Below are 17,172 nucleotides of genomic sequence, written 5' to 3'. Positions count from 1 at the left end.
GCTAGGAAACATATTGGCATCCCAAGGCACTGGTCTGCAAACTCCTCATCCATTAAATCTGAAATACACACCCAGTAAGAGGGGTTCACATCTGAAAAGATAATAGAATCCTAAAACCAGTATTGGTCTCAACTTCTACTGTGAGGCTTCAGCTGCCACAGGGTTTTCCTCCATGTGGAAGGGCTTGGTCTATCATGCAAGGGGCACTATACACACCCATAGCATCCTCTACTCCTGAGATCAAGGGGAAATGGAGGCTGTGAGCAACCCACAGCATTCCATCTGGGGAGATGGAGGTCACCGCAGCTGGTTTGCTTTGCTTGGCTTCAGGGCTGGCTCAGGACTGAGCTTTCCTTATTGCCATGCTCAGGTGGGCAGTGGGGACCCACGGGGCCATGGGCACTCCTTGCAACTGGCCATCCTTCCCCTCCCATCTCTCGCCCACAGCATCTCCATGTAATGTTCCCAGTGCTGGCTGTGCCCCTGCTGCTTGAGTTAATTACAGTAATTATACCTGCACTCCCCTGCTCCAACTCCCTTTTGTTGTCATTTCCCTGCCCGTTCATTTGCAAATCTAATCGCTCCATGGATTTTTTAAAAAGAAAAAGGGTATGGAGGGCAAAGATACAAATGAAGAAAGAAACTACAATTCCTGTAGCAACAACGGGAATCGAGGAGTCATTGAACAGCACCAGGTGTTTTATTTAGTGTCCCTGGGATGGTGCATGCTGCTCCCTGCTCTGACAAAAAGAGCTGGCCTCCAGGCACTACGTCTGAGCGGGAAGAAAGAAAGAACTGCATCACCCTCCCCCAACGCCTACCAAATTACTTCCATCAGGGCTCACAGCTCAAGATGCCTCCCAGTGCTTTCATGAATACACTTGCAGAGGGCAGGAGAGCTTCCTAAGAAAGCCACGCACCTCCAGCAACTGCTCTGCTCAGAGCTTGGACCTGCATATTTCTTGAGTAGATTTCCTATGGGATTGGGTGCTGCAGTATCAGATGTCTGGTTTCATGCATGTGAGCAAAGGCTTTCCAGAAGTCACCCTAGGAGGTGAGCATGCAGTTCAGGTCCTCTGTCTGATAAGAATAGCTCTGAGGTCAATCCTTTGAACAAAGTGGTAAAAAAGTGCAACTTGAACAAAGAATTAGGGGAGGGTTAGAAACAGCATCCTAATTATTTTCAGGCCTCCCTGTGGGTGCCCTGCCAGTGGACACTGGGACCCTTCCTTTTACGATCCTATATCACTGCCACAGGGCAGTGAGGTAGAGCAAGTGGTTTGTTTACCCAGTACTGTGAATACAGGGCATATCAGCTTCCAGGAGAAAAGCACAAAACAGAGTTGTTCTCATTTTCTAGAGCCAACTGACAAAGTGGAAGAGAGCAAAGAAGAGACTCCCTGTGCACTGCAGTTTAATTGCAGTGAACTGGTCACACCAGGCCTTACCCAGTTTGTCAGTGTAGCCACACAGCCCTGATCTTGTTCACATTACCATGCTTGATGCCAGAATTCCCCTTGGAGCAATGTCTTGCTGCTTGACTGTAGGGGTGATTTCCCTCCATTTTCCTGGACAGGCAGCCCAGGTGGCTGTGGAAGTTCAGAAGTTTGAGAAGGTGAGTACTGAGCTAATTTTCCTGATGGCTGAGCAAGTTAGAAAATACTTTTTCTAGAATATTGAAAATAGGTGATATTTCTCATGATCAGAGTAGATGTTTCTTAATCACATGCTTTGCACATAAAACATATTGCGTATCTACATAGGCAAGAAAGAACTTCTAGTGAATAGGTAGGAGCAGACACCTTTAGAGAAATATTCTAAACACTGTGGGTAGGCAGAAAGGTAGACAAGGAAAGAGGTCTGAACTGTAAAGCATTCCTATTTTGAGGTAATATACAACTGGACCTTTTTTTAATTGTGAAGTGAATGCATCGAATTCATTTTAATATGGCCACCCTCCCCCTAAAAAACAAACAAAAAAACAACAAAAAAACCCCCCAAAGTAATGCCTTGTTTCTGGGAAAGAAATGTGAAGCAAAAGTCCTGCACAGCCCTGAGCAGCACAGCAAACCTGAGTTTCTAAATCCTGCAGATGACGTGTTCAAAAGGATTTTCCATCTCCCAGGAGGCTGATTGAAGGAGGAGAACAGAAAGGACCTGCAATTACATTAATTAAAATAGTGGTCCTTGTATGGTCTGTTTTTCACAGTTGCCAGGAGACTAGAAGGCTGGGATGAATTGCTCAACCTTTTTGTGACAAAAATAGGTGTTTACTTCCACACCATATGTATCTTGGCCCTTTCCAAGCCTGTGTGTTCTCTGTTAGTTCTCCAGAAAAAAAAAATCTCACTCTAAATTCACTTCAATACACTTGAGGTGAGTTTACCAGTTTCAAAAATACACCAATACTTCCCTGCCCCATGTTCCTGATCCAGTGCCCAACTCCAGGCTCAGGTGTTTTTGGCTGGTTTTTGCAGGTTTTACCAACTTGCTACATTTTCTCCCTTCCTTTTCTCAGCCGATGCAGAAGTGGAAGGAAACAGTATATTGGCAGAAGATGGACACAGTCTGAAGCACAACCAAAGGCTTCATGTCCTTTTGGGAACCATCCTCAGGTTTACTAGAAGAAAAAAGAAAGAGAAGAAAGAGAAAAAGAGAGAGAAAAAGAAAGAGAGAGAAAAAGAAAGAGAGAGAAAAAGAAAGAGAGAAAAAAAGAAAGAGAGAAAAAAAGAAAGAGAGAAAAAAAGAAAGAGAGAAAAAAAGAAAGAGAGAAAAAAAGAAAGAGAGAAAAAAAGACCATAGCAGAGATTTTCCAAAATTAAAAGCCTGAAGATCTCTTTGTTTCGATGTGTTTCTGCAGCCTGATTTGTGCCATTTGCTCCAAGAAAAGTCTCATCTTTTCTAAAGCCAAATGCATTAATGAAACTGAGCCAATGTGCCTTTCTTATGGTTTTCTCTTGTCGATTTGCTGCTTTAAAAACTGTCTGCCAAGCAATGTGTTTCCCTTTTCAATGCCCTGTTGCCAACATCTTGAGCAGCAGGCAAGGGTCTGTAATAGATGGATGGACAGCAGGCTTGACACAGCTTTGGAAAGGAAGGAGAGAGACCACAGTGAAGGTAGAAGATGGCAAAAATAGCAGTAAAAATAGTTCATAGCTTAGGTCTCTAATACAGATGCTATAGCGCGTATGTGGGGGAAGGGAGTTTGAATTCCAAGAGACTGAGGATCCTCACTCCTGTTAACACAGCAGCAATCAGGCAATAGCTGGAAAGAGCCATTTAAATCTCCCTGTGTAGCTGTGTTGTAACACAGCACATAATTACTCATCATGCTCCTTTCGATAGCTTGCACAGGCTGCCTGCTGTACTGCACAGCCAGCTCAGCACGGCTTCTTGGGCACCCTCCAGACCAGAGAGAGGGGAATTCACAAGCACCTAAAAGTTTCCTGGTAAATCCTATAACTTGCATAAGGTTTCCATAGTCTCCACCAGGTTCTCAGCAGTTTCATTCGCAGGAAAATACAGCCTGCTCCTCAGAATAAGGACAAGCAGCAGAACTGCTACTAGGTACTGCTTTGGTTCTTAGTCTTCAGGCACTTCACTAGATCTGGCCTGGACACCAGCCCTGCTAGCCCTTTCTCTGCATTTGCTCAAACACAATCACCCACTATTGTGAATGAGAGCAAGCACATCCAGGACTTAGGATGACTTTGAAAAGGGTAACTGGGAGCACAAAGGGCACTTTAGTGGAGGTTACAAACTCACTCTTATTAGGACTAGAAAGAAAGCCCTGGGCTTCCCAGTAGCGTTTTAAGAGAAGAGTTTCTGCTTCAAAACCACCTTGACTGGATGTCAAATACACATTATCAAGGCAGATCAATCCAGGTGTAAAGCAATATGGCACAGAGATAGCAGTTGGAAGTCTGTCAGAAGCAAAAAATTTTAAGAACACACCCAAGAAACTTAAACTCAGCAAGCTCAATGTGGGATTATTAAATTAATTGCCCCCTGCAACCTCAGACGCTAATTACTTGTTTATTTTAATTTTCATATTTAACATTCTTCTGCCCAAGTTAATCTAATTTAATGCACCAACAAAAACAGTCTCCAATTGTCTTCTTCCTTGAAAGCATTTATTGCTAGCTGGTACCTAGACATCACACCAGAACATCATTCTTTTAGCTCCTATGTGGCTTTTGTTTTATGAATTGCGAACTTGGAAGAAAGACAGAAAGATGGTGGAAAAAGATGACAACTTTTGCCACTGATAAGAGGAAAGGAAGACATTTGTCTCAGAAAATAGATAGCTTTGCAGATGCAAAAGAATCCATGAGGTTATTGAGTAGCTGACATGAGAGGATTAACTAGAGCATGGGTTATCTTGGTAATAAATACAGCCTGCCATGGATCTCCATATTAAGAGAAGCTTCTCAGGGTCAGTAGGCTCAGTAGTTTTGGGTCAGTCAATAAGACCTAGTATTAGACTCAGAAGAAGTGTCAACGCTTGCTTATTACAACATAGTTTATGTTTTGAGTCTCCCAGAGACTTTTGTACTGCAAGCTGCACTCACGTGGCCAAATCCCTGCAAAGTCCAGGGAGAGAGGAGGGGTGCTGGTGTGACACAGACAGTAATGTTTTGGGTCTGAGTAATGAGCTGAAGTACAAAAACAAAACTCCTCTCAGTAATGTGGGGGGAGAAAGAGAACAGGAAAGTGGAGATCAAGGCAGAACATGGCACTCTCTAAAAGCCAAAACACTGTTTTGCTTTCTTCACACTTTCTCCTGACTGTCCTCAACTGCCATCACACATCATGCCAAACAGCAGCCCATGCCCAAGACAGAATGAAGCTCTCTTCACATATTTGTCATCAGACTTGCAATTCCAAAGAGAGATATGCTATCATATGTTCAAAAGCAAACACCATCTCCGGGAGCAGGATTTTCCCTAGCCACCCTTCCCTTGACGTTTTGCCAGACAGAGAAGCAAAGAAACACTTGCCTTCCTCCAGGTCACCAGGCAAAACCACCCTTCTCCTTGGGACAGCCCCACAGCTCCTGGCTCTGCCCCTTTTCTCTTCTTTCCCACATCACACAGATGTCTTAGTAAAGGAGATACTGAAGCCTTCAGCAGACACTCATCTCCAGAAAAAGAAGCAGCAGCAATAACCCAGAGCTTCAACCTTGTTGCAGTATGTAATGAGCTGATGGGAAAATATTTCCGTCTGATTAGAATGCTTAATGAGCTCCAGATTATTATGAGTGCAAGTTGGCTGGCCCTGTGTTTTGTCCCACCTGCAATGGCAGGACACCTTCTAGCATCCCTTCTGAATCTGTTCCCCTCAGTCTAGCAGGAAGAAGTACACCCAGTCCTCACTGATCTGCATTACACTTTGAAAGCGGCAAAAGTGAAATACTGCAGGTATTAACACACTGGCCCTTGCTGTAAATCAAAGGTTAAGCTTTCTGCTGCTTGGGAAAGAGCTTTTAGTCACTAGCGATGTCACCAAAGACATCACTGAATCATGCTGCATCCCAGAGACTGATGGGATTGGGGTTTTGAGATCTCTTAGCAGGTGCTTAAAACAAGAATGCTGCTCTTTTGTGATATTTTACCTATTTAAAAACGAACAAACAAAAACTCCACTGAGCAATCTCACGAGCAGAAGAAAACTGCACAGTAGGTATGTACAACAGAAATATGAAGTCAGTACTGGCCTATGTGGTAAGCATGGGCATGGGTCTTGCAAGGCACTGCCATGCATCCCCCAAGATGTCCTCCCCATTGGCAGCTTCAGAGGAGAGCAGGGAGTGGGGAGACAGGAAATGTCCCATCATCCTAAGGAGGATCCCCTGTAAGGCAGGTTTGTGGCATATCTGCAAAACCACTCTCTGAATCACATCAAAAGTTTTTTGTTTTTGTCTTCTTTCAGCCTGGGATGCAGACATCCCCATGAAACCCTGCCTCTTGGCAGCCTTCAGATTCCTTCAGCACTGCAGGTCCACAAAGGTAGTAGTGATCAATGAAATGAGCCAGTCCCTCTCCACCTCACAACTAAACTGAAACTTTATACCATGGAGGAATTCTCCACCTTCATCTCTGTCCATTTGCCTCCACTTCAAGGCCCTCTGCTCCATCTCCAAATTCTTCGGTCAAGAATTCCCTTGCTGCTCTCCTTTTTGACACCTTCTCCAAATGCCATGACAGCCACTAGTTTCTCTTATTAAGCTATTCCTTTCCTCACAACAACGAGCAATGCCTTTTCTCCAGCTTTCCAACAGGCCTTTCTACAGCCAGAAATAACCCAGAGGAAGGCATGGGAGGTGACAGGAAAGGCTCTCCAAGTCCAACTTACTTTGTAACACAAACTCATACTACAGTTCAGTGGTGCAGCAGTCACAGGCAGCATCGATTTGGGTGGAAGGAAACAAAACACTCATTGTTCTGATTAAATATTAAAGGTGGAGAATAACTTATCATAGTTTTAAAGGCCATCTGTTGAGTTTATCTGCACTTTACTGGAGTGACTGATCTTATCTTGGGAACAGAGATGCCTCATGGGGTCTCGGTGATTCAACTCCAGCCCACATAACTCAAGCATCCAAGATGATCTGGTGATATGAGTGAGACAAGTGACTCATAAGACTAGGAGGGCCTGAACAGGACATTCTGGTGACCACTCTGAGTCAGTGTTTGCCTCTCCTGTGTCATAAGAGCTGCCCAGGCCCAGGTAGACACAATCAATTGGTTAGTCACTGCTCTGTACCAATTATAAAGGTTTCAAAGTACTCAGTAATCATTGAAAACAGTCACAGCTACGTTATATGTAAAGACATATATATTTATGTATATTAACAAAAGAAACACAATCTTTCCCATTAAAAGTTCAGATTTGCTACAAGCAGAAGTATGGAGTAGAAGGAAACTTCTCCAGCTGACAACTATTAAGTTTTGTCCATTCACAAGGCTTTGCACTTTTCTTGGGACCAACCAGAATGAACTACTTTTGGAGCCTGCAGTCTGGACTAGATGGAGCATTGGTCTTAAACAGCCAGTAAGAGTCCAGTTTCATTTTAGAAATGGTAGCTATTAATTATAAGTAGTGTTAATATTTTAATGACTTTACACCACTCAGACATCACTGTGGCTGTATAGTGGCAGATGCTAAGGGCATGTAGCAAAGAACCAGAAAATTTGTACCTGGGAATATTCTAAACATTTTTTCTCTTTATCCAGCCCTAGAGCTCGTGGTGAAGAGTGCCCAAAGGCTTTGTTGAAGACCTCAGCCTATAACAGCACTGGATTTCCCCTGAAATATATTAATAAAAGACCAAAGTAGAACAGAGGTGCTTTACAAGACTCTTCCTCTTAGGGCTTCTGGCTCTGCCCCAAACCTTCCAAAACCTCTGTGCCACTTAACATCCTCCCACAGCCAAACAAGAAAAATAACTTGAAAGTCTATATGCAGTGGGATCAACCATTGGCACATGCCTTAACAGTATAAACATACTCTATCTCTTGACACTGGCTGTATGTTTTCAACTGAGACACTTATAATACTCAGCACTTGTAATGCTTTTAATCCATATATTTCAAAGAATTTCTGTGGAAAAACACTGAATAGGTTGGTAGAAGCCTAGAGACAACCCATATAGATTTGGTAACAGTGGCTAATATACTCATCGACCCAGTTGAAGATGCATACAAAAGGGACAATATTTTCTGTCCAACATGCAGTTTGTTTGGTGAGAAGCCCAGAATGGCTTCCCTGGAGTAATGTAGTGTGGAGTTCAAAAATATCTTTATGTGAATACAGTAGTAACACTGAGCTATCTTCGTAAGTTAAATTCTCCTGACTCTATGTATAGCCTCCAGCAGAATTTGCTGTTTGAACCTGTAAGATATAGAATAGTTGTTTGTACACATCTTATTGCCAATCCAATACAGGTGATGGGGAGACATATTAAACAGCACTCTATGCTGTCAGTGTTGTAAACATGTGGCACGGTTTTCTGTGCAAAGGCTGCACAGAAATGTATGTCCTGCTGCAAAGATATCCCAAGCAGCTCTTTTCCACTGAACACGTGAGAAATCAATGACAAAAAGAGGGTAGTGGTGGTGGCTGAATCCATCCTGCTGTACCAGTCCTGTTCTGACTGTCCTAGCAAACAAGAGCCCTTGACTTTTTCCTCTGCACTTTTATTTTCTCCTTTGCTTCCTTTTGCTCTCCAAACTGTGGTGTTCTCTCTTAGATCTGAGCACTCTGCCCTTCTCTGACCATTTTCCACACAGACATGCTCCTGGAAGAAGCCAGATGAATGTGCCAGGCTACAGCAACTATTTCATCTACTTCCATGCTCACAGGGTCACTTGGACAAGGCAATGGAGGCTGGCACAGCCTGTCACAGCTGGGCCAGCAGCAGATCCCTGCTCCACAATCTTTGGGTGAATGGAGTGCATGGCTGTCTATGATCAGATGTATTTGATACACCATTTGCTTGTGTGGTTTCCTTCCTGGCAATACTAGCACTGAACTGTGCATTAAAGTCTGAGAGCATCACAAATACTTAAAAAACCTATTCATCCCTCATAAAGGAAAGAGCATCCTCATTCCTCTTCACACCCAAGGAGACTTTATACTCCATACTAGCAATGCTAAGCCAACCCCCTAATGAGGCCATGTGTTGTTGCTAATGTTCCTGCTTCCCGTGCAAGACTTCCCACACTATCTCTGCAAATAAATTCATGCCAGGTCACACCCTGACTCCAGCAAAAGCTGTGCTGGTATGTGAGTGCCAGCCAGTTCCTTCAGAAGCTGTTGGACTCAATGATACAGGTCCCTTCCAACTTGGGATATTCTATAAGTCTATGACTGAGTCCAGATCCCTGCAGATCTTTTGTACTCAGCTTGGGAAAACTCATTTCCCTTCTGAAAGGAGAAGGCAGCCCATGGAAGGGCATTAGCCCTCCCATTTGCACTGAATCCCCAGCAGTGCCAGCACACTGAAAATAGGAGTCGTATACCATCTTCTAAAACCAGTAGAGCTAGGATACTTTCCAAGACTAGAAGCAAACTTAAGGCCAAGGCCGATATTTCAGAGACTGCTGCCAATTAATTTAATGAATAAAATTCTCCCCTTCAGTTGTGCCCTCTGTATGCAGAAGAGCCAGGTTTTTTTTTCCTGCCCCAGTTCTGGGTAGTAATTTTTGCTGCATTCACTAGGAGACATCTGCCTGTTTTCATGCCCACAGTGTAAGCTGCATCTGCAGAGGAGCCGCTGTACTCCATTATCCTGGGGGCTATTTCAGGGCAAAAATGCCTATTAACCACTTAGACAGAAGCACATGCTTGACAAAAGCATGAGCAAAGCCGGTAATGATGCATGACGCTCTACATGCAACTCACCTGCCAAGGCCATGCCTGTGTGCTGTGGCAGTGAGGCTGAAGACGCTGTGCCCACCCCTCACCACTGCCCAGAAGTCTGGGTGGTGATGTGGGGCTGTGTAGCAGCCTCACCCCATCCCTTGCCTGGAGCAGTGAAATGAAATAGGAATGAGCTCCCAAAGAGCTAACAAAGAAAAAAAGAGCTACAGAAACCAGAAAGGTCTGGTGTGGTGTGCATTTCAGGGTATGTGGCTTACTGGAAACAAAAACAAAATCCTTGAAAACTCAGAGAAAAGAACAAAAGGTGGGAGAAAACTACAAAAGCAATACGAGGCACTGAGGGGCTCTGTGTATTGATGTTTGAGACGGGCTCTTTAAAAGGGAAGATAATGACACTGGAAATTATTCCGAGCTTTTCAAAGGCATAAATGACCAAACTGCCTCCTGACTCCTGAATTACATTATCCAAAAAGAACTTAATAGCATGTTATTATCGCTTCTCCTCACTGACAGGATTTCGGCACTGAAAAGACAAACAAGAAGCGCATTCACAATGGCGGCCGCACTCACCTCTTTGTGGCACCGGCGACAGCTCATTTTGGGCAAACATCCAGCGGTGCGTGTGGGGAGGCCAGCAGTGCTAATTGACCACCATGGATGGGTAATTGCCCCAGTCACTGCCTGGGGGATGGGACAGGTGTCCCAGAGGTGTTGGCCTGCAGGATCTGCAGCTGCAAGGACAAGCATAACCCTCAGGCATGGCTGCCTGGTGCTTCGCCTGCCTCCCGGAGGGCCTCCATGTAGGCCCCAGGGGCACAGCGCAGCACCCTGCCCGGCCCTGCAGCCCGCCTCCACAGCAGGGTTGACAGGAAACTGCAAGGCAGCCCTCAGAGGCTTCTTGTGGCCCTTTACCACATAAAACAATCCTCCTGTGGCCCTGGCTCACACCTGTGTGTTCTAGGTGTGCTGATACACCAAAGCCCATGCCGCTGTGCTGCTCAGCCTTCCGTACATTGTGGTGCAGAACAGCTATTTCACTGCTGATCTCCAGTACATCTTCCGTGATATATGCATCTTATATTGCTGGGCATTCCTTTCAGCCTTATCAGCATGATGGATAGTTTAAGCCTGACGAAGGACAAGACAGTAATAACAACAGCTATGATTACTATTTTTCATATTTTCTTTAGGCGAAATATTATATTACCAGACTTAGTGCATGTCACTTTGTTTATTAGCTACCATTTAGCAACGTCTTCTGTCATTGGCTTATTAAAATCAGAGGCAGTCAGCTGAGAGGCCACAGGAACCTGCAGTCCACAGCACCACAGAAGACAGCCTGCAGGGACAACCACCCTGGATAGACATTTGCTTGGTCACTTACATCCACACTAAGCCTACGGCTGCAGGGCTGCAAACTAGCAACTAACCGGCATTTTGCACAAACACACACAAAAAAACCCCAAAACCCTCCTCCTCCGTACTCCGTATTGCTTGTGCAGGCTGAATGGCTGAATGAACAGTTTTTAACAGAACGCTGAAAGTGAAAATATCTGGAATACAGCAAGTTGGGTCAAGAGGGAAGCTATGCAAAGAATGCAGCCAGTGATCTGATACTGTCACTGATCTGAAGCGCCACGGAGGACTCCAAGCAGAGGGAAGCTCTCTGTGTCACACAAGGCAACTCAGAAAGGCAGTTCCCTTTTGAGAACATCATCTTGAGCTGCACTGAGGCTCCTGAATGTGTCACAGGCTCAATGGAAGCCACACAGAGAAGTGCACAATCACCTCTTGCCTGAGCTGCAACTTTCAGAGCTCCTTCAAGCTTAGCTGAGGGTGAACACACTGCAATGATTCCTGGAGATGACAGAGACTTGGATCACTATCCTTTGAAGAACTGGCTGCAGCCTCCCAAGGAGATGCAGGGAAGTTCTCAGTTGTACACAGATCCTGCAACAAGGGGCCCAAATGCCCTCAGATGAAGAAATGATGGGTGTTTCCTGCATAAGCCCCAATTCCCATCACACAAAGGTCACTTAACATCCCTTCAGCTCACTCAAGAAGACTTCATCTGGATGCAAGCAGAATTTACTCCTATTTTGAAGCTTCAGGCAGCCTTGGTGTAAACAAACAGGCTCCCAGCAGGATCCTGGAGAGGAGCACACAACCCCTTCACATGAATGCACCAAAACACGTGGGTTTCATCTAAGAAGGAACTGAGAAATGCCTGGCCAATTTAAGCTGCAAGGTGAGCAGCCCAGCCTGGCTTCAAGCCAGGGCACCCAGGCTCACAGCCACAGTCTGCAAAATGGCTGGCAAGCACTGGCCTGGGCATTATTTCAGAGAAAAGACAAGCCCAGGTTGGGGAACTTTTTCTTTGGTTCCAGTTCAATTGTCCAAGGCATAACTTGTGGTCATTGGCCCACATTAAATTATCCGGCACTGCCAAGATGATTTTGGCTCTGTTGTCTCTCTAACTCCTCCTCAGTTGTTACCCATTATCAGAACATCCCTTTACTTCACCTTTGCCAGACTTAGTAAGTCCATCTCCTTCTCAAGCTGGAGGAAGCAGGTCCTGGCCATGCTGATAGCCCTCCACCAGACCCTGCCCAGTTTATCAACATCCTCTTGACATGAGAGATTCAAAAGGGGAGCAATGGTTCAGGTGTGGACGCATCAGCACCAAACAGAGGAGGACAACAAGCCAGACATGCTCCTGATATAACCAAGGATGTGGCTTCCACCAATATAAATGAGAACACACCATCAGCTCATGTTTATGTGGGTCCACCACAACCCCCTCCTGCTCCTTTTCAGCAGGGCTATGACTTTGCTGGTACGTTTTCTTTTCAGGAGAAAGGCTCTAGTGAGTCTTCATGGAGTAAGAAGTCAGGGGACTTTACTGGCACCTGCACGATGTTTGGGAAGGATAATGTTTCTCAGGAGGGTAATTCACGAATTACTGATGCCACTCTCTCACTCTTCACCTCTTTTACAGTCCTGAACAAATGCCTGAAGTAACAAGGATGGCCCCAGCCTGCAGGAATGTTGGTGGAGCTGGAGCCAGGTGGCCAAGAGGGACTGCAGAGCAGTGCCGAGCCTCCCAGCTCTGTACCACAGGGAGCCACAACTGGCCCCACAGCTGGGGGCTTCAAATGCACCAGCCTGCCATCCCCAGCAAGTGACAGCTGCTAGCTGACCAGCTGGAACAAAAAGCTTAGGAGAGCCCCCAGTCTTATATGGAGGAGGAAGGGTAACAGCCACATGAAAGTTCCACAGAGACAGAGCCCAAAAAAAGCTCAGAGATGCCTGCAAATGGCTGTGCTTCAGCATTACACCACACTGCAGTGGCATGCAGGGCTGCGGGAGGGGAACTCTTCACTTTCCCTGCATGTGTCTGAGCAACCTGCAAAACAAAAAGCAGGGAGAGCAGTCCAGAAGCTTTTAAAGATTATGCATCCGTTTACTGACACACCAGTTTTACTAACTAAATGGGAAAGATGGCACATCTTTATTTTTCCTTTTTCCTTTCTTCAAGTCTTCTCCCCTCCAAACCCCAATCTCCCAATCTGAGCTAGAAACATTAACTGCTGGGAGCACACAGCATCACACGGAACCTCATGCTGCTCTCCAAGGAGCTGCCTGCAGCCTGGCAGGACTGCCAGCACCGCTGTTAAATGGCCCACAGTGAAGTAGCCAAAGCTGGTCTCCCTTGCATGGCAGAATGACCATTGCCTGCCCAGCCAGGTTGCAGTTCAGTTGCTACAAGATGCAGACAGTGGCTCATTTGGAAAGCCTCTACACTGTGACTGCACCAGGTTCACAGGTCCTGTGATAGCAGAGGGCACACTGCAGCCTAAATCTGTACATCTGTATGCAGCCAACCCACTGTCATTAAAGTTCACTGGATGTGTTAGGTAAAGCTCTGGTGTTTAGCTTGGAGTAATGTTTTCTCACTTTTTTTTTTTTATTTGGTTATGAAAGAAGTCTGTTCACTTCCAACTCTAAACTCCTGCAGAGCTTTGCAAGGCAACATCATTCTCACTGACTACCCCCCTTTTCCATCTTAAGCCAACCCAGGGATGCACATTTAAATATCAGCTGGAAGGGGTTTTTTTGTTTTTTTTTTTTTGCCTTCTCAGCACATCTGAGAGCACTGAGAGCTGTTAGGAAGGGAGACATTAGCAAGTTATAATGCAGTATTTCATACCATGGGAGCAGAAAGTGGCACATTAGTTTTGCATCTCCGGCCTCAGCTCAACCACCCCAGTTGTCTGTCCTGAGAAAGAGTTTGTACATTGAGGAATCTGCTTTAAAGCAAATGCTCAATGCCTGCACCAAGCAGAGAGCACTGTGAAATTTCAGTTCATTCACATCTAAACCCAGGCAGAGTGTCAACTGCAAGCACAACAGCAGAAACTGCATTTTCTGGCGGTGAGAACACCAATAAATTCAGGTTGGAAGGAGAAGCCAAGTGCACAGAGCTGATGCAGGTTATCCATGTTCGACAAGCACAGTTGGGATGAGGAGGTGTCTTTTCAAAACACTTTTAACACATTCACCTTTGAGAGCATTCAGCAAAAAGACAAGGCAAAAATGTTAAAGGGTCAAATGCTGGATGTTTGTTTGTTCTTTCCTCAGGCAAACTCTCATTGATTGACTGTGGGAAGGGTGAGAGCTGAGCAAAACTGACTGAGGAGTCCCACTGCTAATTCTGCCGCACACAGCCTCCCGGCAGAAACTAATGTCAATAGACAAAGCTCTCTCAAATATACCCTGCTGTCTGACTGCTGCATGCTGCCAAAAATGAGTCTGAGGGGCTGATGACTCCCTTCCACTTTTAGAGCTCGCACCTTCCTCAAGCAGCATTGTTAGCAGTTGTGAGGCTGGGTTTTGGTGGAATGAAAGAACAGGCTTGGCTGGGAGCAGGCTGTGGTTCAGCAATCTGTGCAGATATCAGCTGCAGGATCCTCAGGAAATGAGGGATACGACTAGAATCCCACTGACGGATGAGCTTTCACAGATCTTTGAGAGATCCAAACTGTGCTCTGGTCAGTATACCCAGACAGGGCTAAGCAACAGTTTTTGAAGAGGCAGCTAAAAGAAGGGGCTGCACAGTGGGTGACAAATCATTAGAGAGTCTCCTGAACGTCACTGAGTGCACTTGACCAGTTTTTTGAGCATAGCTCTGCTTGTGAAGAGAACGAGACAGGCATACCCCCCAGTGGCCAGCCTACCAGCTTTAACTGGCCAAGAAAGGTACTGATTCAGCAAGACTGCTCACATGAGCAGTTTACTCTCATCCAGACTGCAGGATCAATACCTTGGGGTTCCTGTGACTCCGTGTTGACTCAGGAGTCTCATCATTGCAGTCACCTCCACTCTATTCCCTGATTACACAACCCAGAAGCAGGGAGAATCTCTGACCCGCCACTGCAGAGGTAGGGGACGAGCTTTGTGAGGCTTTTGGTCTTAGTTTGCTTTCTGTTTTTGCGCTTAGCAAAGGTGGGAAAGCGCATCACTCCTGCTTGTCCCCATCATAGGGAAGGCTCAAGCAATTGACTGCATAGGAGACCAAAATCCCACGTTCAGTAATTCTCCATTGACAACTCTGCCAGTCACACACTGCTTCACAGCCCTGAGCCAGCTGGCTGTGCAAACACACAGCACACACACGCAGTCACTGTTGTAAGCCACATTTCCACAGTCACTAACTCAATATGTCCAAGTGCACACACAGTCAGGTACCTTTTGTGAATAAATCCCTTCCCTCTTCTGCACAGCCAGTAAGAGAGTCAGTTCACTGAGGACTCACACAGGTACTTACCCACACTTCTGCCCCATGCTTCCCTTCACACGCGAGTGGACACACTGCAAGGTGATGTTTCACAACTGTGCAAACTGGGAAGCTGTATGCAGATGGGAGGACTACATGCCTTTCTTGTGCCTTACTCTCAGGCACAGCCTTAATGATTCAATGAACCTCAGCTGAACCTGAACAAGCTTGGTGGCAGCGAAGGAACATTCCCATTCAATCTTTGCTACTCAGCATGGAGCCCCTTTTTCATCAAGACAGCTGATGAAGTAGCTGAAATGACCTCAGCAGCCACCTCCATCTTGCTGGATGGTGGAATCCGCACAAACAGCGGGGTCATCTCCTAGGTTCGGCATAAGAGATACCACTGGGCAAGACTTCTTGGTAACCATCCCACAGCTGCAGTGACAGTCATCAGACCTGTCACTTGCACCACCGAGCAAGTGGCAGGTTTTCATCTGAGGCAAGAGCAGTGAAATGTCACAGGCAGTGACAAGGCAAAATGCTCAATGTGCAGCATGGGGATGGTGATGTTTCACAGATGTGCTGCAGCACACTTCTGCAGACAGGGAGGAGGCAGGCATAGCATGGATCTGGGTGGCTAGGAGTGGCATGTCCTAGCATGGGGATGGTATCCACTCCTCCGCCCCATCCCAACACACCTGATGCAACAGCAGAGGATCTGGATATGGAACAAACCTCTTGAGCAGAGGAAGGACCAAGATAGCATTTCATTCGCCTTGCAGTTAACAAGCACTGCCTTGCATCACTCACTCCCCTGGAAACAGGTCTGAGGTTAGAGGTCACAATAACACCCTGAGTACAGAGCTTGGCATCCTTCCTACAAATGTCTTTGATGAAACATTTATTTTGCTGTGTGGCAGCATCTGTACAGTACACATACATTACCAGCAGTTTCAGAACCCTGAGTTGTCCTCCCTCTTGCTTTCCCTGAATTTTGAAAAAAAAGGTAGACCACTGTCTCCTTCTTCATTCCAACTGCAAGGAAACAGGACTGAAAAAGTCCAAAACCACACAGGCACTTGCTGACAATACAAGAGATGAACCTCAGGAAGCCAGGATTCCAGTCCACTGTTCTCACCATTAGGGTGCCCTAGTGCTGGAAGTAGAAGCCATAATGCCAGCTCTCCACAAGGTCTCACTTCTCTCTGAGAAACTCTCTGCACATCTGAGCAGAAGTTAGACTAGGGAGATTCTGCAATATCTAAAATAAATCGTATTGGAATTTAAAGGGATGGACCGTCTCTTCTTGAGGGTCAAGTAAATGTTTTGGGGTATTCTAGGCAGGGCAGTGATTCTTTTAAATTTTGTAAGATTGTTTAAGAAAGAGCCTAGAAAAGTCTTTTGCTTCCAGTGCAATACCACAGGAATCTGTATGGAATTTCCCCAGCTCAAATGGGGAGAGAAAGTACTATGCCTTCCCTGACACACAGTATACCACACCGTCCTTTCCTAAACTATAAAGCAGCAGAACCCTCATACCTACTCCACCTCTTGCTGCCACAGAGAAAGCTAGTGTTGTAACAAGCAAGGACAGTGCAGCATGTAACAAGGAGCAAGACCTAAGAATAGCCCACAGAAGAAACAGTCATAAATGCAAATGTGCCATGGAGAGTAGAAGTGAGGGCAGGAACACTTGAGCCTCTCCCATCAGTTCATGTCAGTTACGTGGAATGGTGCATCCGATTCAGGAAAGCAATGACCCAGTTCCCCAGACAAGACCCTTTCAGCCACAGAAAGAGTTCATACAAGTTGATCTGCCATAGGCTCAGTGCTTCTGTAAGTGAGATGTGGACCCTCCTGTAAAGCGAGTGACTTCTGCTCCTCTGATACCTAGAATGAGAGAAACAGTTGCATTAGATCCAGCAGGACACCACCCAACAGGAAGATGGCCTATCCTACAATTTCCTTCTGTACAACCAACCCTTCCCAGGGGAGTGGACTGTCCCACT

General features: G+C 45.9%; 1 protein-coding gene across 2 annotated transcripts in view; it reads right to left on the bottom strand.

Annotated features, from left to right (window-relative positions):
- Positions 1-6,824: 6,824 nt before the first annotated feature.
- Positions 6,825-17,172, bottom strand: part of ADCK1 (aarF domain containing kinase 1) — an 86,857-nt gene continuing 76,509 nt past the window's right edge. For both annotated transcript variants that reach the window (XM_031593137.2, XM_090141452.1), the window contains exon 11: positions 6,825-17,053. In XM_031593137.2, coding sequence (XP_031448997.2) covers positions 16,885-17,053 — 169 coding nt within the window. In that variant the 3' untranslated portion in view covers positions 6,825-16,884. The remainder of the gene's footprint in view (positions 17,054-17,172) is intronic.

The sequence above is a fragment of the Phasianus colchicus genome, chromosome 5, assembly GCF_987193195.1.
Source record: "Phasianus colchicus chromosome 5, bPhaCol1.hap1.1, whole genome shotgun sequence".
In the NCBI taxonomy this organism is placed as follows: domain Eukaryota; kingdom Metazoa; phylum Chordata; class Aves; order Galliformes; family Phasianidae; genus Phasianus; species Phasianus colchicus.
Note: the sequence above shows the minus strand (reverse complement) of the source record. Positions and strands in the feature narration are given on the sequence as shown.